Source organism: Aethalodelphis obliquidens, unplaced genomic scaffold (assembly GCF_003676395.1).
Source record: "Aethalodelphis obliquidens isolate GAN/ISIS:26980383/991018 unplaced genomic scaffold, ASM367639v1 scaffold41, whole genome shotgun sequence".
Taxonomy (NCBI): domain Eukaryota; kingdom Metazoa; phylum Chordata; class Mammalia; order Artiodactyla; family Delphinidae; genus Aethalodelphis; species Aethalodelphis obliquidens.
This window is the reverse complement of record NW_020837985.1, coordinates 16,780,980-16,801,053: the sequence shown is the minus strand read 5'-3', so window position 1 is coordinate 16,801,053 and position 20,074 is coordinate 16,780,980. Positions and strand designations below refer to the sequence as shown.

The 20,074-nt window shown below is 65.7% G+C and overlaps 3 protein-coding genes across 8 annotated transcripts in view; 2 read left to right on the top strand and 1 right to left on the bottom strand.

Annotated features, from left to right (window-relative positions):
* The window catches only part of TIGD5 (tigger transposable element derived 5), a 5,505-nt gene extending 5,313 nt beyond the window's left edge, over nt 1–192 (bottom strand). The window contains exon 1 of the mRNA XM_027132067.1: nt 9–192. Within this exon, the coding sequence (XP_026987868.1) occupies nt 9–86 (78 nt within the window). The 5' untranslated portion in view covers nt 87–192. The remainder of the gene's footprint in view (nt 1–8) is intronic.
* A 148-nt stretch (nt 193–340) lies between these two features.
* Nucleotides 341–15,034, top strand: EEF1D (eukaryotic translation elongation factor 1 delta). Of its 2 annotated transcripts, none has more exons than XM_027132184.1 (8): nt 341–622; nt 9,691–9,811; nt 10,212–10,283; nt 13,823–13,922; nt 14,001–14,101; nt 14,256–14,474; nt 14,617–14,811; nt 14,936–15,034. In XM_027132184.1, the coding sequence occupies exons 2-8, from the start codon at nt 9,695–9,697 to the stop codon at nt 14,972–14,974; spliced, it is 843 nt and encodes a 280-aa protein (XP_026987985.1). In that variant the 5' UTR covers nt 341–622; nt 9,691–9,694; the 3' UTR covers nt 14,975–15,034. The 2 variants fall into 2 exon arrangements, with proteins under 2 accessions (XP_026987985.1, XP_026987982.1); XM_027132181.1 differs by lacking the exon at nt 341–622 and adding an exon at nt 4,366–7,808.
* A 1,198-nt stretch (nt 15,035–16,232) lies between these two features.
* NAPRT (nicotinate phosphoribosyltransferase) lies at nt 16,233–19,558 on the top strand. 5 transcript variants are annotated; one of them, XR_003438310.1, is made up of 13 exons: nt 16,233–16,505; nt 16,594–16,721; nt 16,801–16,883; nt 17,138–17,268; nt 17,376–17,491; nt 17,751–17,947; nt 18,024–18,164; nt 18,458–18,542; nt 18,630–18,710; nt 18,789–18,907; nt 18,993–19,147; nt 19,250–19,357; nt 19,444–19,460. XR_003438310.1 is itself a non-coding variant. In XM_027132256.1 (13 exons), exons 1-13 carry the CDS (start codon nt 16,280–16,282, stop codon nt 19,528–19,530), a joined length of 1,626 nt encoding a protein of 541 aa, XP_026988057.1. In that variant the 5' UTR covers nt 16,235–16,279; the 3' UTR covers nt 19,531–19,558. The 5 variants fall into 5 exon arrangements, 3 of the variants coding, with proteins under 3 accessions (XP_026988058.1, XP_026988057.1, XP_026988056.1); XM_027132256.1 differs by having other exon boundaries at nt 16,235–16,505; nt 18,805–18,907; nt 19,008–19,147; nt 19,444–19,558; XM_027132255.1 differs by having other exon boundaries at nt 16,236–16,505; nt 18,805–18,907; nt 19,444–19,558.
* The last annotated feature ends 516 nt before the right edge of the window (nt 19,559–20,074 follow it).

Here is a 20,074-nt window from a genome sequence, read left to right as displayed (position 1 = left end):
CCCCGCGCAGTCGCGCGGGGCGCCCGGGCCGGGGGGCGGCGGCCGCGGCGCGGGGCCGGGCCGGCCGGGAGTCCCGCGGGGTACATGGTTGCTGCTGCGGCTGCGGCGGCAGCGGCAGCGGGGGCGCGGGAACCGGGGCCATACGCCCGCCCGGCCGGCCGCGCTGGGCGGGCGCTGGGGGCGGGACCGGCCGGGCCCTCCCCTTTGTCTCGCCCGCTCGGCGCGCGCAGGCGCGTTGGCCCCGCGCGGCCCCACCCCGCGCTGCACGTCACCCGGCACGTGCCGGCCGGTCTGCTCCGCCCGGGCCCGCCGAGTCCACCGGAGCTGCAGCGGAGGGGGGCGGGAGCCGGCGGCGCTGTGCCCGGCGGGTTGCTCCAGCTCCTCCGGGAAAGGGCGAGCCTCGCGGGGGTCTCCCACTGTCTTCTGTCCACCCGCGGGGAAAGTCGCGCGGAAGGCCCAGGCAGCGCAGCGGGCCGTGCGCGCGGGCCGCGTCCCCCGCGTCCCGGCGCGTGGTAGAGCCCGCTGCTTCACTTCCCGTGCGCGGCCAGCGCGGCCCTCCCTTTTCTTTGCCGTCGCGCGCCGCCGATCCCTCAACGTTGGTCGCCGCGTCCTTGGCTGGCGTGTGAGTACCTAGGGTTGCGCCGCCAGGCCCTGGGGCCCGGGGAAGGGACGGCCCGCGCTGCGCCGGCAGGGACTTGGTTGGAGAGCCGCCGGCAGGCCGGCGCCGGGGCGCGGGGCCGGATGCGGGCTCGCGGCCGCGCAGAGGGGCGGAGCCCGCGGGCCACGTGCCGGCCGGACCCCTGCGGCTGCCCCGGCGGGAGGGCGGCTGCGGGAATGTCGGGGCCGCGCTGGTCTCCGCCCCGGTGGGTGACAAGGATGTTTGCCCACCTGTGACCCGGGCCTGTAGTCCCCCCGTTTCTTTGTCGACGTTTGTGGAGCACCTCCTTCATGTCGGCTCTGGGCTTGAGGGACAGGCACGGACCCAGTCTTCGTGGAACCTGGAGAGCTCATGAACTCGGGGAAGAATAAGGATGTGATTGCTGGGTGACTGAAATACAGCGTTCTCTGAGAGGGATGGAGGGTCTGGATTTGGATAAGGTGATCCGGGCAGGAGGCGATGTCGAAGCCACTCTCTGAAGGGGAGGAGGATACCTTCCTGAAAAGTGGGCACTTTCAGTGGAACGAAGAAGGGAAAGCCTTGTCCTGGAGCCAGGGGGGTGGCATGGGGCGGGGACCAGCACGACAGGGTTTTCAGAGTGAAGGGCCACCCTGGAGCAAGAGAGCTGTTTGTGTGGCTGGACTTTGGGGTGGTCCCTGCTTGTCGCGAGAGCAGATTGACTCTGGCAAGTAACTGGTGAGGGAGTAGGTCTGGCCTGGGTCGGGGAAGGACCCGGTGTTGCCTCAGAAGCAGCTCTGACACCCCTAGCTCCTAGGGAGACCTCAACCATAAGTGGGTTGAGCCCCACCGCCGTGCTTAGCTCCAGACGTAGGGGTTCCCTGAGAAAACTTGGCACAGACTCCGAGGAGCAGGTGCCCTGTGCCGCCTCTGCGGGGCAGTCGGGCCTGGGCCCTGTGCCAGTGCCGAGGTGCCCTGCAGCTCTCCATCTCCTCACCTTGGAGCGCGGCTGCTGTGCCTTCCCCTAGAGGAGCCTGGGGGGCAAACACGCTTGACCAGTGTTTTTGTGGATGAAGGTTTCTTGAAGGTGATCCTAAGTAGGCGGCCACAAAGAACGTCCCCGGTGCGTCGCGCTCTGGTGTCAGCTTTTCAAGGGCTGCAGGCAGGAAATGCCGGCACGAGCCCTGGCCCTGTGGCCCTGTTTGAAGATGGCACGTGTGACTTTGAAGTGGGGGGCAGTGTGACATTTGTGTGAAGGACAGGCGTCAGAATGAGACACGGAGTCCCAGATTCTCTCCTCGCCGACCCGGAGCCTCAGTTTACCCCACTCCCGTCTCCCAGCTGTGTGAGGTGTCAGGTGTACTCAGAATGGTTGAGGAGGCGCCTGCAGTGCTGGAGCCGCCCGAGGGAAGGGGGCGCAGGCACCTGGCGGTCAGGGTAGATAGACCAGGGCACCACAGACTGGGATAGAAATAGAACCGACGGCCATGGCATTGTAGCACAAATGTCACGCAGCTGGTTGGGCCTCAGGTGGGGTGACTTGGGCAGCTGCAGTGTGAGTGCTGAGTCTTGGGGTGCAGGGGCCCCCCTCCACGCCAGCAGGACAGGTTGGCACTTTTGAGTGGGGCCGGACTGTCCAGGAGTCAGAGGTGGGGAAGCTTCTGAGTAGGAACTGGGGGCTGTGGAGTTCGCCTCTAGAGAAAATCAGAGGGCAGCCCTCCGTGCAGTTGCCCCACTGCTGGCTCGTCCTCATCGGCTGAGGCGTGCTGAGTGCTCGCCGCGTCCTCTTGGACACAGCGCGCGTGGAAGCTCTGTTGTGCAGCACTGGTCCAGGTCGCGCCAGCCAGGGGCCCCATCTCCCCACACCGCACACCGATTCCCACTTCCTGTGGAAGGGGGGCAGAGAGCTGTGACCTCTGGGGGGATGACCTGGGAGCCCCTGCCTGTGTGTGACTGCGATGGGGTCACATGGGCACCTGGTTACCTGAGACCGTTTGGAGGGTGAGAACGAGGTGTGGAGGATGGAGCCGGGGGAGGGGGCAACCCTCACCCCTCCCAGAAACCTTCCCCGTTCACCCAGCCTCACGGGGACCTCCTGGCGGATTGGTGGGCACCGCTCTGCCAGGCCACGTCCTCACCTTCAGGAGCCTCCAGCCAGGAGTATCCTGGCCAGGGAGTGCTGCCAGTTTCCCTGTACTGGCACTGCAAGAACTGCCCTCCCAGCTGGGCAGAGGCTGAGAAGGACTCCGCAGCCCCCAGAGTCCCTCAGCACAGCCAGGAGTGCTGATTCGCACTGACGCTGGGCTGGGGGAGTTGCAGAGGAAGAGCTGCTCGCTGCCTTCGCCCCAGATCCTGGTGGCTGGGTGGGTCGTGATCCCTCCAGGGCCTCCCACGCCTCAGTGCCCTTTCTTATGGGAGTGGTCTTGACATGCTTTATGCCCCAGGGCTGGTCCTTAGTGGCAGGCGGCTTGCTCTTGGCCCTGCAGGTGAGGAGTACAGGGTGGGACCGCTTCCTCTGCGTCCTGGCTCTGCCCCCTGTGTGCTCCAGTGTTGCGGGGGGCGGGGGGTGGGGTGGAGGCCCGACTGCTCCTGTAGGACGCCCGGCCCCTAGCCGAGAGTTCTGTGCTTCCCTGGTGGCGTCCTCGCGGGAAAGTGTTCAGACTCAGAGTGGTTCTTCTACTGGGAGAGGTGGGCCCCTGCCTCTGACGTCGGGGGCTGTGCTGGCTGTCCTGGGGCCTCATCCTCCAGCAGCCCTGGGGGTGCTCTTGGCCCCATCCTGGCACTGGCTTTACCAGGCAGCCCTCAGCTGTCTGTGGTCGCCTCCCCAGGTGACAGCGTTCCTGTGTGGTGTCTCTGGGGAGTCCTCCTCCCGCCAGAGCCTTGCCACACGAAGCCCCTATGGTGGGTGTCTGCGGAGAGCCTGCCTGGGACCTCCGTGCACGCCTGCCTCCTGCCTGCTAGCCTCTCTGTTCGCCCCGCAGGACGCCTCGCGCACCCTGTCCTGGGGTGACTTGATGCTGGCGCGCTGGCCGCGGTGTCGGGGAGACGGGAGGCCAGGGGCCTGGGTGGCAGGGCTGACTGGGTCCTCAGCCCCTTGGTGGCACCTCTTGTGGATTCAGGGCCGGGTACCCCGTCTGTCCTCTCGTGCACCCTCCGGTGCCGGCCTGCGGGGACGGCACACCCTGCCCACCTGGCCTCTCGCCCCCATAGTGGCCCTGCTGAGGGAGAGGCCTGTCCGGCGCGGGCACTGGGGCTGGGTGGCCGCCAAGACCTTCAGCCAGGTCCTTGTCGTCCTACACCTGGTCCAGCGGTCTGGACCCAGTGGCGGTGCGGGGCTGGGGAGAGCCCTCCTAGCACTGATCCACGTGGGCAGCGGGGCACTCGAGGTGCTGGCTCACCTCCCCAGGTTGGCTCAGCTCAGCGAGGAGCTCAGATGGGGCCTCCCAGGGCTGCCTGGCTCCGGCTAACAGGAACCCCAGCATCTGCGCATTTCGAGTGATGAAGGAGCAGCGGCCGCCCCCTGGGATTTTGGTGGTGGGTCTTGGCTCCGGTGCTCGCCTTTGTTCCCCAGCAAACTCGCCTCCACGCCGCCTCACCGAGCAGCTTCTGAGAAGGCCCCCCAGCCTGCTCGGGCCGCCCTGTCTGACTGCCTCTAACTCTGCTGCTTTCTCTTCATGCTGTCCTAGGAGATCAAAGCGAAGTAAGTACTCGCCCGTCCCAGGCTCCTGTGTCCCCTTCACCCGAGCCAGGGGACCCCCAGCCCAGCCCTCACCACGCCCGGCGAGTCCTGACACCTCTGGGGCCAGGCTGCCGGCCTCGGTTTCCTTGTCTGGACCTGTTGGGTGTGGCCTCAGCACCTTCCTGGGCTGAGCCAGTTCCTGCCCCGGCAGTAGGGTGGGCACCTTCCACACCTCTGGGCAGGGCAGGGTGCCGCCGCCCCAGCCAGCCCCTGGTCTCAGGCCCTGTCCCTTGCTCACGGGCATCTTGAGAGGGGGCTTCCCCTCCCCCGAACTGTGACCCTTAGAGCTCTGAGCAGAGCCTGGTTTGATGTCAGGAGCCGAGGACAGCGTTTAGGCCACTAGGTTCACGTAGGGCTTCCGCACTGGGGGGTCAGCCTGGTGGGCAGGGCTGAAGGGGCCAGACCAGCCCTGACCCACACTGCGCTGCTTTGGTGAGGGTCCGCCAGAGAGGTCAGAGGGCAGACAAGCCCAGCCTGGTAGGCCTGCAGCCCTCGGTTACAGTGAGTGATGTCACAGTGCCCCGCCTCCTGGGCATGGGCTCCCGCCCCCCAGCACTGCCTCTGCAGTCAGCCTGGCCTTGGTAAGTGCTGCTGGCCCCGGGGAGGGAGGCTCGAGGGGGTGGCCAGGGACCTCTCTGAGCCTGGGCCTCCGCCCCTGCATCGGGTGCTGTGAGAGACCCCGGCGAGCCCCTCAGAGCACAAAGGGCAGTCTCCCTGAAGTCCCAGGTCGGTCGGGACTTGGCCCACACGTCCCGGGGTGATTGGAATTGGGTTTTGGTTTTGGTCGGGGGGCTGTAGACCCTGCGGTGAGTGGCAGGAAGGGTTTGCTGTCCCGGGGTGAAAGTCTGCCCCCTCGGGGGGCCTCCTCCCTGGGGTGAGGGCCCAGCAGGTCTGCCCTCGCTTAGGCTTCACCAGGTGACCTCGCAGCAGCAGGAGACACTGGGGCCATCCTGAGAGCAAGCTGCTTAGCCCCAGGCAGTCGGCCTGGTGCTTCTGCTTCTGGGCGGGCACAGGGTCCAGAGTAGGGTCTCAGGGGAGGAGTCCCTGTGCTAGTCAAGGCCGTCCTCTAGAACAGGCCAGCCAGGTGTGAGCTCGGGGACCCCTAGGTGCACCCTAAGAGCAGACTGGCCTCCAGGGCTTTCTGGGCTTGAGCTGCTTCTAGCCGGAGGCTGCGGTGGCCCAGGCCCCTTGGTTCTGCTGAATAGGGTCTGCTGTAGAATTCTGGGCTGCCCAGCAATGGGGCTAGCCTTTACGGGGCACCATGCCCGGGAGCAGAATGGGGGGCCCTGTGCCAGCGGCAGGGCCGAGGCCATCACCTCGAGGCTGTTTGCGCACGCCCTGTGGCCCAGCAGCCCTCAGTCTTGCACGGGGGCAGCAGGTGACGAGGGCTACTCTGAGCTCAGGCTTCTGGACAGAGGCTTATCCAGTAGCCACAGTGGCAGGTGTGCGGAGCCCCTTACACCAAAAGGCGCTGGAGTGCAGGGAGGATCTCGCGTCCTAGGACAGGACTCGGAGGTTCCCACATGGTTCCTTTAGTTTAGGTGCACCCACGGGTGTGAGTTGATTGTCTCCTGGTCAGGAGGCATCGGCCGCTGACCAAGGAACCTGATTCTTAACTGCCAGAGCCACTGCCTTCCTTCCCTTTTAGACACTCACTCCCTGGCATCTCCCCTGATGTGGCCTCGCAGGGGTGGGTGCTCCACCCTCTGTTCCCAGGTGCCCCTTAGCTAAGATCTTCTAGCTTCCCTTGGAACATGCACTGCTCAGGATGGCGGTGTGGCCGTGCAGGTGGGGGACTCAGTTCAGGCAGAATGTGCCAGGAGCGGGGCCGTCCTCTGAGACCACCAAGTGCATTTCTATAAAACAAGCCCGAGTGCCTCAGGGAGGTGGCCAGGCTTAGCAAAAACGCAGGACGTCCAGTTAAAGTTTCAGATGAACAGCGGCTAAGTTTTCAGAGTAAGTGAGTCTCTAATGTTTCACGGGACACACTTGTTCTAAAACTCATTTGCTGTTGACGTAAAAGTTGAATTAGCTGAGCGCGTCCTGTGTTTATTTGGCCGCTGTTCTTGGGGTTCACCGAAGAGGTTTCTGTAGCCAAACAGGTTTGGAAAGTGTTCTCTGGGCCCCCTTGGAGAGCCTGGGTGCGTGTTGGATGAGAAAAGGCAAGTTTTGCGGTTAGGAGGATACACACGTGCAACCACACCACGCATTACGTGCTCGTGCGTGTTTACTGCTTCCCCAGCTCCCCGTGCATGCTGCCCCGGGGCACCCCATCCGGGCGGCCGAGCAGGGAGGGGCGGGGGTGCCGTCTGCCCACGGCCCACGGTGTTGCAACTGCCCTTTGTGCTTGCTTTTTAACGCTGCGTGGAAGATGAGCGGGAAGGCCTCCTGTGCCCTGGAGACGGTCTGGGAAGACAAGCAGAAGTACGGGGAAGCCGAGCGGCGCTTCTACGAGCACGAGGCCATGAGAGCCGCCGCCCAGCAGCTCCCGGCCAAGGCACTGGCAGTGAACGGGCCGGGCCGGGAGGATGAGGCCGAGGAGGCGGGCGCCCCCAACGGCAGCGGCAGCAGCGAGCCCGGGAAGAGCCACAATGGGAAGAAGCCGTTGCAGAAGCCGAGGAAGCGCTCCCCGAGGGGCTGGCTCAGCCAGGGGGACCTGGCCCTCGTGGGCCTCTCAGCCGACCACGTCTGGCTGGACAAGCCGCTGTTCGACCAGGCGGAGAGCTCGTACCACCAGAGGCTGGCAGATGCGGCCGCCCAGGCAGCCCGCCCTCCCGCCCTGGCCCCTGGGGCCCTCTGCGCCCTCGGAAGCCAGGTGGCCTGCCACCACGTGACCTGGGGCGTCTGGGTCAACAAGTCTTCCTTTGACCAGGCTGAGCGGGCGTTCGTGGAGTGGTCTCAGGCCTTGCTGCTGGCTGCGGAGGGGAGCGGCGGGCAGGGGGCTCCCGACACGGGCCAGTGGGCGGCCGCCCCCGACCTGCACCTCATCCGCCAGCCCAGCCCGCCAGCCAACGGCCAGCCCCCACTGGGCAGCCTGCAGGCGCTGGTGCGGGAGGTGTGGCTGGAGAAGCCCCGCTACGACGCGGCCGAGAGGGTCTTCTACGAGGCCCTGTTTGACGGCCACCCCCCTGGGAAGGTGCGCTTGCAGGAGCGAACCGGTCAGGCTGAGGGCGCCCGGCGCGGCCGCAGAGACCGGCGGGGCCGCAACGCCGTGGGAAGCCGGCGGCTCGGGCCGCGGCGGGTGGACGGGGAGGCCTTCTCTGCCCTGCCCTACCGGTACTTCCTGCACAAGGATGCCGAGGCCCCCTGGCTCAGCAAGCCGGCCTACGACAGCGCAGAGTGCCGCCACCACGCCGCCGAGGCCCTGCGCATGGCCTGGCGCCTTGAAGCTCCGTCCCTGGTTCACCGACCCAGCGCCCGGTCTGGCCCTTCCATGTCCAGCCTGAGACCCAAGTAGGGAAAACGTGCCGGGCGGGTGCCGGGCTTCCCCGGGCCGGGCTGGGTGGCCGGCGTGCTCCCTTCCCTGCCCCCACCCCTGGCGGGGCTCCTCCCAAGACTCCTGGACCGGCTGAGTTGGCAGCTGGCTCGGGTCGGGCTGGAATAGCTATCTGCCCCTGGGGCATTGCAGCCTCTGGGGTCACCCCCACCAAGTTGGTGGAGGGAAGGGGTCCACGTGGGCCTGAATCTGTCTTGCGCAAGGTTTCCCCTTTGGCCAGGCAACTTCCAGCTTCTCCCCTGACTCATGGGACAGGGGAGCGATGAAGGCTCCCGGCCCCCAAGCCCCACTGGGCCGCTTGCCGACCCATCCTGCTGTCTCCCCCATCTCCTTGTCCAGAACCACCTGAGGTGAGGTGGGCGTCTCAGGTGCTCTAGCACGCGGCCGGTCCAGCGGCCTGAGTCTGGAAGACACCCACTGGATGAGGCCAACTTGCCTTCAGCCTGTGGACCCAGGGGTCTGGCCCCCAGAGCGGTTTATGCAGTGCCAGCTGGTCGCTGGAGGCCAGAGCCTGGCCATGGAAGGGATCCCTTAGCCCACTGGGCTCAGGCAGGAGGGCAGAGACCGTTGGACTCAGGGCAGACTGGGGGCCCCCCAGTGGGGAGAGGCCCTGGGCCGCAGGCCGGGCCAGAGGGGGCGTGGAGGGGCCTCCCTGGACCCCAGACTCCCGGCAGGAGCGCCTCGGCTCCTCGGTGGGGTTGGATGTGCTGCTTTGACGGGATCCTGGCCTTGGTGCGAGGGGCAGGGTGTGGGGCCCACCGCCGGGGGGAGGGGGACGTTCCCCATCAGGCAGTACGTGTGCGTGCGGGGTGGCGTGGAACTGAAACTGTTCAGTGATGCCTCTTCGAGCTGGGGTGGAGGAGAGTCACAGGGCTCAACCTCCCTTGTCACGGGGGTACACTTGGTGAGGTCCAGTGATGGCCTGGGATCCTCAGCAAAGAGAATTGGTGAGGTTGGGTCCTTTTCTGTTGCACTTGGTGAGGGACAGGGCGGTTCTGAGTCAGCAGACTTTGTCATCTGTGAGAATTCGGGCTCTGGGCCCAGGTCCGTGGCAGCTCCCCCGCCTTGCCGAGTAGTGGGAAAGCAGCAGACTGCAGACGTGCCAATACAGCGATTTGCAAAAACGGACAGTGGCGGGATCTGGCTCACAGGCCGGCGTTTGCCAGGCCCTGGTCCACAGCAGCAGTTCTCAAACTTGCTGGTCTTGTGATGCTAAGAGAGCTTTTGTTTTGTTTATTAATTTTTCCTATATTAGTAATTAAATGCAGAAGTACTTATTTGTTGAAAAATAATAACAAGCTTGTTACACGTTAATGACGTTTACGCAAGAAATAACTTTTCTGTAACAGAAAAGGTCAGTGAACTAAGTGGCCTTGTTTTACAATTTTGCGAGTCTTGTGTCTGGCTTAATAGGAGGCAGCTGGATTCTTAAACCTGCTTGTGCATTATCTGTTGGTGTATATTGTCCGACAAATCCAGCCTTGAACAGTTGTGTGATTGGAAAGGGGAGGACCTTGGGGACCCCCAGAGGTTCCTGGCCATGCTTTGAGAGCCACTGGTCTTGGGGACTGGCCTGGGGGCCACCCGCCTTAGCACTGAAGGAAGCCCACGTGGTGTGGGGGAGGGGCTCGCAGGCTTGCTGTGGTCCGTGCTGAGACCCTCTGGTGCTCTGCCCTGGGCCCTGGAGCCCTTGTTACCCAAGGACCGGGACGGCCTGCCCTGTAGCCTCGGGGTCCGGGCTGTTGGAAGGGGCGCTTGTGCAAGCCAGCCCTGGGGTCTGCGAGGAGGTGCCCCCTCCTCCCGGCCAGGCTGTCTTAGTCTCTCCTCCCCTCTCAACAGGAAAATGGCCACAAACTTTCTAGTGCACGAGAAGATCTGGTTTGACAAGTTCAAATATGACGATGCAGAAAGGAAATTCTACGAGCAGATGAACGGGCCCGTGGCCGGCTCCTCACGCCAGGTAGGGGCTGCTGCGCTTGGGGTCTCGGGGTGTCTGTGCCAGCACAGTGGGACACGCACGTTGGCCCAGGTGGCGCTGCTGCAGGTGCTGGGGTTGGTTCTTCGGAGGGCGGCTGGCCGGCTCCCGAGGAGCTGGAGCTGCTCTCGTGTCACATGTGGGCAGGGCGCTCACAGCGTCTCTAGGTGCCCATCAGGACCTGCGACACGTGGCCCGGCTGGGCTTGCAGGCCACGTGCGCCTCAGGCCCTGTCGTCAGGGCCACAGGACTCCATCCTCTTCCGTCCTCAGGCCCGTGAGCTTTTGTTTTGTGCAGGGCTTTCCTGCTCTCTCCACAGGAGGCTGCCTTTTTAATTTTTTTTTTTTTTTAAATGAAAGCGTTGTTCTTTCTGCACCATCTGCAGGAGAACGGCGCCAGCGTGATCCTCCGTGACATCGCGAGAGCCAGAGAAAACATCCAGAAGTCCCTGGCCGGGGTGAGTACCGCCCTCGTGGCAAACGGCGTGCCCGGCGCTTCCCCCGGTGCTGCTGATGACGTCGCCCCTTGGAGCAAAGTCAGGGTGCGGCGTGCAGCGCTGTGTTCCCACACGGCCAGAGGAGACGTCCTTCCTCTCGCTCCTTGCTGGGATTGCTGGCGGTCACCCGGGACTCCGCGCCTTGCCACGGCTGCTCCTGTGGTACCAGGCCTGAGGCCTTCTCCTTCCTGCTCGCTCCCTGCTCCGAGAGTGTGAGGGGCTGGCGCGTGCTGCGCTTCCTCCCTTCCCTCTTAGGCGTGGCCCTCCTCTGTGAGATGGGTTCACAGGGTGTGCCGAGTCCCAAGGCATAGAGTCACCACCATCTTGAATTTGAGGCCCAGGAGGGGCCCTGCAGCCCAGCTCGGGCTCAAGGTCCCACGTGAGATCAGGAGAGGGAAACGGTCATGTCCAGTGTGTCCCTGGCCTGGCCGGGGAGTGTGTCCCTCGGAGTGGCAGCCCTGCTGCTCCCCCTTCCTTCTCAGAGGATTGTCTGGGCTACAGAGTGGTGTCCCAGCCTCGAGGGCCAAGTGTCGGCGGAGCTGTGTTCCTTCTGGAGACTCCAGGAGAGAATCCATTTTCTTGCTTTCTCTACCTTTCAGAAAGCTGCCCACATCCCTCGGCCTATGGCTTCTAGCCAGCAGCGTCACGAGCTTTGACATCTATTTCTGTCACGTTTCTTTCTCTCTCCTGCTTCTCTCTCATGTGGACCTTTGCAATGACACTGGGCCCACCTGGGTCATCCAGGGTAACCTCCCCACGTCCAGATCCTCAACCTCGTCACATCTGCAAAGTCCCTTTGGCCACGTGAGGTCATCTTTTTACAGGGTTGGGGGCATATTTGGGAACTTTCTGCCTGCCACAGCTGGCTCGGATATACTGGCTCCTGGCCATCAGCTGGGCGGCCCTGGGTGGGTGTCCCCCAGGACGCGTTGCCACCACCGTCTGCCCAGCAGGCCCTGCTTCATAATTGGCCCCCACGTGCTCCTGCCTTGCCTTCTGCCCATTAGCCCCAAATCCCACCTGCCACCCTCTGCTTGCCAGAGCAAGTTCAGGCCAGGCAGCCGCGGGATCGAGGTGGCGCAAGGTCTTCGCACCCAGGCCGGGCACGTCGGGCTCCAGTGCTCAGAAGGCTGCAGCCGGGGGCTCAGCAGCTCTGGGGCTGCGGCCCTGGAGATTCTTAGGCTGTGAGAACTCTTCCCCCACCGGGCCTCAGGGCCCTGGCTGTTGGGGTCAGCTTTGGGGTCCCGGTCTTCAGGGAATTCACCTGAGCAGCTGTTAGGGCTTGGGGACTGGTCTGCCTAGGTTGCTGTAATGATGGAGCAGCACAGACCAGGTGACCGAAACACCAGAAATTTATCTTCTGATGATCAGGAGGTTCAAAGTCCAGGATCAGGGTGTGGGTGGGGTTGGTTTCTCTTTGGTAGATGGCTGTTTTCTTCCTGTGTTTTCTCTGTCCAAATTTTTTCACATGAGGACACCAGTCATTGGATTAGGGCCACCCTAATAATGTCATTGTGACTGATTACCAGTGTGAAGACCCCATTTTCAAATAATCTCCCACTCTGAGGCCCTGGCGGCAGGGGCTTCCACGTGAACTTCAGAGGAACATCATTCAGCTGCCGGCGGCCCCGGGAAGGGTGCTGTGGCCCAGCCCCATGCTTGGGTTTGGGTAGAGTGGGGCTCAGCAGACACTGGGGTTCCAGAGGTTCCTGGGGACTGCACGTGGTGCCAGGCACAGGGCTGGAGGCCGGGATGGAGGCTTCTGGATTCGGAACCTTGGTACGGCACCGCCCCCGAGGCCACCAGGTGGCTGCCTGCGGCCTGCTGTTGGGAGCTCAGACTGGACTGGGTAGCCTGGGCCTGCCTCACTGAGCGCCCTGGCTTCCTTCTCAGTCCGGGTGGGCAGGGTGGGCCCAGGGCCTAGACACCGTGGAGTGGCCTGGTGCTTTCTGGGCCGAGCGGTGGTGACCCCATGGCCCCTAACAGCCTAGTCTCTCCCCTGCCACTTTGTCTTGGCCTTGCAGCAGGTGGGGCCTTGCCCGCCCGGAGCCTGCAGCCTCGGGACCCGTCCACAGTTGGTCCTCACTTGGTGGTGGTGCCGGGCCTGTGTCGGGAGGTCCCCGGGGCCAGGCAGCAGGCACAGCAGGGCAAAGGCTTGAGGTTCCAGCCTGCCTTGAGCCACCGGGACCTGGTTCATTTGCTTAGCGGGCACAGATCAGCGGGGAGAGACGGCCTTGGGGAAGCCTGCTGAGAGGGGGTGGGGCCTGAGAGTGCAGGTTGGCGGGGGCTGGCGGGGCTTCGTGGGGAACAGCTGGTCCTGGATTTCATCCCTGTGCCACGGAAGCCGTGGGACCTTCTTGGTGGGAATGGTCCGGGAGCTGAGCCGTGGGAAGTAGGCTGGAGAGGAGGTCGCGTGCCGGTGGTGGTGGCTGGGACTCGGCGGGGTGGCCAGCTGTGGGCGGAGGGCTGCCACTTACTAGCCGGAGCAGGAGGTGGGGCGGACACTTGGGTTGGTCTGAGGAGGGCGGTGGCGTGCGCAGAGCCCATCTGGTCCTGGGGGCTGGTCAGTGCTCCTTCTGCAGCCATGCAGTGCCACTAGGCCAGCTCTGCTGGGAGTTCTGTGTAGTGGGAGCTGGTGGGTCTAGGAGACGGTGTCAGCTTAGCACTGCCCATGGGTCCCAGGGCAGGGAGCCAGGCATGTGTCAGCCTGTCCTCCCTGGAGACCTTCACCTTGGTAGTGCCCTGGGGGTGTGCAGACCAGGGGAGGAGGCCACCCCTGTGGCTTCCCTGTGGCTGCTTGGTGGGTGGGCCCCAGGCCTTTATCTTGACTGGACGTTGGAGGGGGCCAGCAGCCCTCTGGCAAGGGCAAGGTGCACTGAACGCCACCCTTGGAGCCACTGCAGTGGGGGGTAGGGGTGCTGAACGGCCTGCGTGCAGGCTCCTGGGGTGTAACTCGGGCCTGAGCTCCCTGGGCAGTGCCGCCTGGGTCAGATGACGGGGGCTCCCGGTCAGGGAGGAGCCAGAGGAGGCTGGTGGCCAGGCCAGGGTCCCTGGGTCACCCAGAGCTTTCAAAGGCAGGCAGGTGTGTGGCCCTGGCTGCTGCGGGGTGGCTGCCCCCAGTGCTGTCCCCTCCTGTGTCCAGCTCAAGGCTGTGTTGCCCGGTCCTCCCGAGCTGCTGGGCCTGGCTGCCCCTGGAGCTGAGTCCTTTGCTTCCTCCCACCCACCAGGCAGTGGCAGCCATGGCTCAGCTCTGCGCCGCCCCCACGTTAGGGCCACCCTGGGGTCCTGCTTCGTGTCACGTGCTGGGCTGAGGATGCCACTGTGGCCTCAGCTTGCAGGGCTTCCTCTCCCCTTGCCTGGGTGGAGCATGGCCAGCGGGCCCCGTGGGGCTTGATGGGCTTCTCATCCAGCTTAGGGCTCTGCTTCAGTATGGCTGTGAATGGGGGGGACCCCAAGGAGCAGGTTAGGGTATGAGCCCTTCCTCTCCCCCTGCCTTGCAGAGCTCAGGCCCCGGGGCCCCCAGCGGGCCCAGCGGAGACCACAGTGAGCTGGTCATCCGGATTGCCAGCCTGGAAGTGGAGAACCAGAGCCTGCGAGGGGGTGAGGCCCTGGGCCTGACGGGCGGGGGGCCCCACCCCAGCACTTGCTGCCTGACCAGCATCCCCTTTGCCCCCGCAGTGGTGCAGGATCTGCAGCAGGCTGTCTCCCAGCTGGAGGCCCGGCTGAGCGCGCTAGAGAAGAGCTCGCCCGCCCACCGGGCCACAGCTCCGCAGACCCAGGTGAGGGCCCTTCCCCGCCAGGGACCCACACCTGGCGCTGAGGAGCGGGAGGCCGCGGGCGGCCCCCATGTGGGCTGTGGCCCAGGCAGCGGTGGAGGGCTGGAGGCCTGGCGTCCTGGCTGCACGGGCCCCAGTCTCCCCTCCTGTGTGGCAGCACGTGTCTCCCATGCGCCAAGTGGAGCCCCCCGCCAGGAAGGTGGCCACCGCCACAGAGGACGACGAGGACGACGACATTGACCTGTTCGGCAGCGACGAGGAGGAGGACCGGGAGGCGGCCCGGCTGCGGGAGGAGAGGCTGCGGCAGTACGCTGAGAAGAAGGCCGCAAAGCCTGCCCTAGTGGCCAAGTCCTCCATCCTCCTGGACGTCAAGCCTGTGAGTGGCTCGCCTCTGACCCTCCCCTCGCGGTGCCCTGTGGTCCTGGAGGAATCAGCGCCGGGCAGGGCAGGAGTAGACTCAGACTGTGTTGACGGCGGGAGCGGGCTCTGACCCAGCCTTCCTCCCCTCTCCTCCCCAGTGGGATGACGAGACGGACATGGCCCAGCTGGAGGCCTGCGTGCGCTCCATCCAGCTGGATGGGCTGACCTGGGGGGGCTCCAAGCTGGTGCCCGTGGGCTACGGCATCCACAAGCTACAGATCCAGTGTGTGGTGGAGGACGACAAGGTGGGCACGGACCTCCTGGAAGAGGAGATCACCAAGTTCGAGGAGCATGTGAGTGAGGGGCCCACACAGGGTAGGGGCCTGGGGTGTCCAAATGAGCCTCTGGCCAGGCACATGGGCGCTTGGGCCTTTGGGAAACAGGGCCCCGTGTGACCACCAGCCTCCCTCTCCACAGGTGCAGAGCGTTGACATTGCTGCTTTCAACAAGATCTGAGCCCCGGCACTGGCCTGAGCGTGGGAAGCCTTGCAGCCAATAAAGACTGAGATTCCAGCCCTCTGGCTCCTGTCCTGGTTTGGGCCCTGCGGGGGGGCGCATTCAGTGAGCCGCACTCTGCCAGGCCCCCAGCCTCACACTGGGCGGGCATCTCACGCTCTGCTCCTGCGCCAGTGGCCACTGCCCTTCTCCCCATTCCGGGTCTCTCCACAGCCCTCCTGTGGCCTTGTGACCCACCCCTCTGCCCCTCCTGTTCCCCTGACTCACTCACGTCTCAGTTGCAAGTGGGACGTCCAGGTCTACCTCTAACAGTGTACATTGTTTCCCTCACTGTGGGAGGCGTCCCAGCCTTCTGCCGTCTCCATTCTGCTTCTTTGGCTGAGCCGTCCCCATGGGTAGAGAAGTGACAGTCCAGAACTATCTAGGGAAGAGGCCCCAGCGGCCGTCCTGGCCCTGCTGTTGTGACTACAGTCACGTGCCCCATCGGGGCTGGCCTGTTCAAAACCCTGCCGGGTAGCCGACCGTTTCTAGGAAGGAGGCTGGACTTCTTCCCTTAGCCCTGAGGCCCCTGCTGCCTGCTGGAGACCTGGGCCCTTGACAGATCCCATGACACACTGCCCTGTGGAATTGTGCCCACTGTCCTGCCTGGGCCCCCACCCCCCTCCCCAGTCTGGGCAGGACTTGTGTCACTAGTGGTTCTTGCCCTGGACCCAGCGTGGCTGGTGAGAAAGAGTGGGTTGTGGTTACTCTGGTCAGAGCTGGTGGCCTCAAAGGGCCCGCAGGAGTCATGTGGGGTTTAGCGTGTGAGACCCGAGAGCCTTCGGTGCCAGCTGGCGGTGGATGAGCCGCCCCCTCGTTCTGTCAGCACCGCGCTGCTACCCGAACAGCGTCGCGTGGGCCTTGCCCTGGTGTGGTGCCGGCCGCGAGCTGCCCTGCCCAGGCCTGGGGTGGCTTCTGGGCGGGCGAGGATGGAGTCCAGCTGGACGTGGAGTTCGAATTGCCCTCTTCCACCCTCTCCCCGCGCTCCCCGGACTTGGCCGCGCGGCCTGGGGCAGGACAGACCATGCTCCAAGGGGCCAGGGGGAGCTGGGCTGACCAGCGAGAGCACAAGTCCCCACCTCGAGCCACGGTCCGGCTGTCAGAGAGCGTCCGGAGGCCAGCGGCCCGCCCTGACGGTTCTGGTTGCCAGGAAAGGCAGTGGCTCCACGGTGTCCCAACCCGCTGGCGGGGCGGGCCCTGGCCAGCGCGGCGTCACGCGGGCGGGGCGGCCAGAGTCCGGGGCGCCAGGGCAGCGGCCAGAGTCCGATGGCGGCGGAGCAGGACCCCGAGGGGCGCGCGGCGGCGCGGCCGCTGCTCACCGACCTGTACCAGGCCACCATGGCGCTGGGCTACTGGCGCGCCGGCCGGGCGCAGGAGGCGGCCGAGTTCGAACTCTTCTTCCGCCGCTGCCCGTTCGGCGGAGCCTTCGCCCTGGCCGCGGGGCTGCGCGACTGCGTGCGTTTCGTGCGCGCCTTCCGCCTGACGGACGCAGGTAGCCGCCCCCCGGCCCCCCCCCCGGCAGCCCCCCGCCCCCGGCAGCCCCGGCGAGCCCTCGCCACCACGGCCTCTGTCGCCCCCAGACGTGCAGTTCCTGGCCTCGGTGCTGCCCCCAGACACAGACCCCGCGTTCTTCCAGCATCTTCGTGCCCTCGACTGCTCCGGGGTGACGGTGCGGGCCCTGCCCGAGGGCTCCCTCGCCTTCCCCAGCGTGAGTGCCGGGGGAGCGGGGCACGGGGGGTGGGCCAGAGCAGGGCCGGGTGGCGACGAGCTGACAGCCCGCCCCGCAGGTGCCGCTGCTGCAGGTGTCCGGGCCGCTCCTGGTGGTGCAGCTGCTGGAGACGCCGCTCCTCTGCCTGGTCAGCTACGCCAGGTGGGGCCCGGGGCGCCAGGTGGGGCCTGGGGCGGGACACCCGCCTCCCGCCCGGGGCCGGAAGCCTGGGCTCTCCGGGAAGGAGCGCTGACTTCCGGGCCCGGACCCGTGGGGCGTGGCCCCTGGGGGCGGAGCGCTGAGCCGGGGTCCTGGCAGGGGCCTCCGGCTCCCGCTGCTCGGGTCCTCGGGAGAGGCAGCGCTCTGGGTGGCTTCCCGGCCGTCACTGCGGGTCCCCTGCCCCCTTGCTCCCGCAGCCTCGTCGCCACGAACGCCGCGCGGCTTCGCCTGATCGCAGGGCCGGAGAAGCGGCTGCTGGAGCTGGGGCTTCGGCGGGCTCAGGGCCCCGACGGGGGTCTTACCGCCTCTACCTACAGCTACCTGGGCGGTGAGGGCCAGGAGACGGAGGCCTGGTTTGGGGGAGGAGGAGGCCAGCCCTGAGAATCCCCTTCAGTGCCTGAAGTCCCCCAACTTTGCCTGATGCCCTGACCCCAGGCTTCGATGGCAGCAGCAACATGCTCGCAGGACAGCTGCGGGGCGTGCCGGTGGCCGGGACCCTGGCGCACTCCTTCATCACCTCCTTTTCAGGCACCGAGGTGCCCCCTGACCCGGTCAGTACCCCTGTCCCCCCAGCTGGACTCCAGAGGGCAGACCCCCCAAGCCGAGCCCTTCCCAGGGAGCAGGAGAGGCCAGTCCCTGCTCTGTGCACAGGCAGATACCACGCCTGGCCCACCCAAGCCACGCCAGGCAGGTGGTCTCAGTGCGGCACTGGGAAGCTGGCAGGCAGGTGGCTCAGACTCTCTGCTGGGGTTGAACCAGTCCCCACCCTGCGCTCTGGGTCCTCCATCCTTCACCAACTCTTCTCCATAGATGTTGGCTCCAGCGGCTGGTCAGGGCCCCAGGGTGGACCTGGCCGCCTGCGTGGAGACGTGGCTGGAGCGTGTGTGTGGCCACCTGGGGCTGGGGGTGCAGGAGCCACACCGGGGTGAGCGGGCGGCCTTTGTGGCCTATGCCCTGGCCTTTCCCCGGGCCTTCCAGGGCCTGCTGGACACCTACAGTGTGCGGAGGTGAGGCCCGGGCATCCCCCAGGGTGGGCTCAGCAGAGCAGCAGCAGACCCCCTACTCCCATGTCCCCACCTGCAGGAGTGGTCTCCCCAACTTCCTGGCTGTAGCCCTGGCACTGGAGGAGCTGGGCTACCAGGCAGTGGGAGTCAGGCTGGACAGTGGCGACCTGCTTCAGCAGGCTCAGGAGACGCGTGGCGTCTTCCGAACAGTGGCGGCCCAGTGAGTCCCCCTGGGAGGGGCTTTGCCTTCTGAGAGATCCCCTCCGGTTCAGGAATATTGGGATGGGACAGAGGGAGGGAGGGACCGTGCCTCTCCCACCGTGAGGCTCTCTGATACGCTGCTACCTCAGTAGAGGTACTGCAGCCTTGGCAAAGAAGCTGGGGTGGGCTCGCTCAGGGGCCCATAGAGCCAGTGTGGCTGAGGGCAGATTATCAGGTGGCGGGGAGACGGCATGACTGGGTTGGGAGGGGGCCGGGTGAGTCAGGGGCGTCTGAGGGCTGCCCCCATCACAGGTTCCGGGTGCCCTGGCTGGAGTCCATCCCCATTGCTGTCAGCAACAACATTGATGAGCAGGAGCTGGCCAGGCTGTCCCAGAAGGTAGGCGGGGCAGGGGCAGCCCAGAGGGTGGCTCGGCGGGCCCTGGGCCTGCAGATGCTGGCCGAGCTCATTTCCCCTCCCCCCCAGGGCAGTGAGGTGAACGTCATCGGCATCGGTACTAGCGTGGTCACCTGCCCCCGCCAGCCTTCCCTGGGCTGTGTCTACAAGGTGGAGAGAGTCCGGGGCCCAGTGGGGATGGGCTGGGGATGGACCATGGGTCCGGGGAGAAGGGTCCAGCTAGCTCAGCACCCTGTCCCTGTAGCTGGTGTCCGTGGGAGGCCAGCCGCGGATGAAGCTGACCGAGGACCCCGAGAAGCAGACATTGCCTGGAAGCAAGGCTGCCTTCCGGCTCCTGGGCTCCGATGGTGAGGCCCCGCCCACCCTCCGCAGTTGAGCTCAAGGCCCCAGGCCCCGTGCATGCTTGGCGCCCTCACATGCGCACCCACGCAGGGGCTCTGCTGTTAGACGTGCTGCAGTTAGCAGAGGAGCCACCTCCCCAGGCTGGCCAGGAGCTCAGAGTCTGGCCTCGAGGGACCCAGGAGTCCTGTACCGTGAGGCCGGTGCACGTGGAGCCGCTGCTGCGACTCTGGGTCCAGCAGGGACAGGTGACCGCCCCTAGCCACCCACCCCCTTAGCCTGCACCTTCAACTCAAATCAAGCTCGGACACCTGACCTCGAGCCAGCCCCTTCCTCCCTCTTCCCCCCAGCTGTGTGAGCCCCTCCCATCTCTGGCCGAATCTAGAGCCTTCGCCCAGCAGTCCCTGAGCCGTCTGAGTCCTGCCCACAGGTGGCTCGAGCAGCCTGCGCTGTACCAGGTGGGTGTAGGGCCCACATCATCAACCCGCCCTGTGCCTTCTCTCCCCCCACGGCCACCCATGGTCCCCCCCTCTCCTCCCTGCAGGTGGCGCTGTCTGAGAAGCTCCGGGCCCTGGTGGACAGACTGAGTGCAGAGGTGCCCTCTGAGAATCCCCTGCTGGGAGCTGCCTGAAATGAACATGAGTCACTCACTATCCCCACAGCTTGTCATGTGTCATTTCTTCACCCAGCCTGCCACTCACTGGACCCCCAGGGCTTCCCAGGGTGGGCTGGAGTCAGGAATCAGCATGAGGGTTCATCCTCCCAGGGAAGACCCCAGCCCAGCCAGGGCAGGTAGGCAGCCCCGTGCTGAGGCCTGAGGTCGGCTAAGGCCGGTGGGGTGGGGGTCGGTATCTGAGGCCTGGGGAGCTGGACTGTAGGAGCAGATCCGGGCAGGACAGGGCAGGGCTGTGGGGAAAGGGAGGGGGCTTTGGTGCCCAACTAGGAGCTGGGGGGGTTGGTTACTGGAAGACCACTCCATGCTAGAGGCCCGAGGCGGGCTGGGGATCCAGCCCAGATGGGGGGGCTCCGGGATGCCCCCCGGGCGGGGCAGGCTCGGTGGACGCCTCAAGCTTCCCCAGCCAAGGAGAGGCCTGGGTGTCCCCTGCCACTGCTGCTGCCAGCTCTGTGGGACCCTGTACCCCTGGGCCCCACCCATGTGGCTCCCTGTCGGCCCT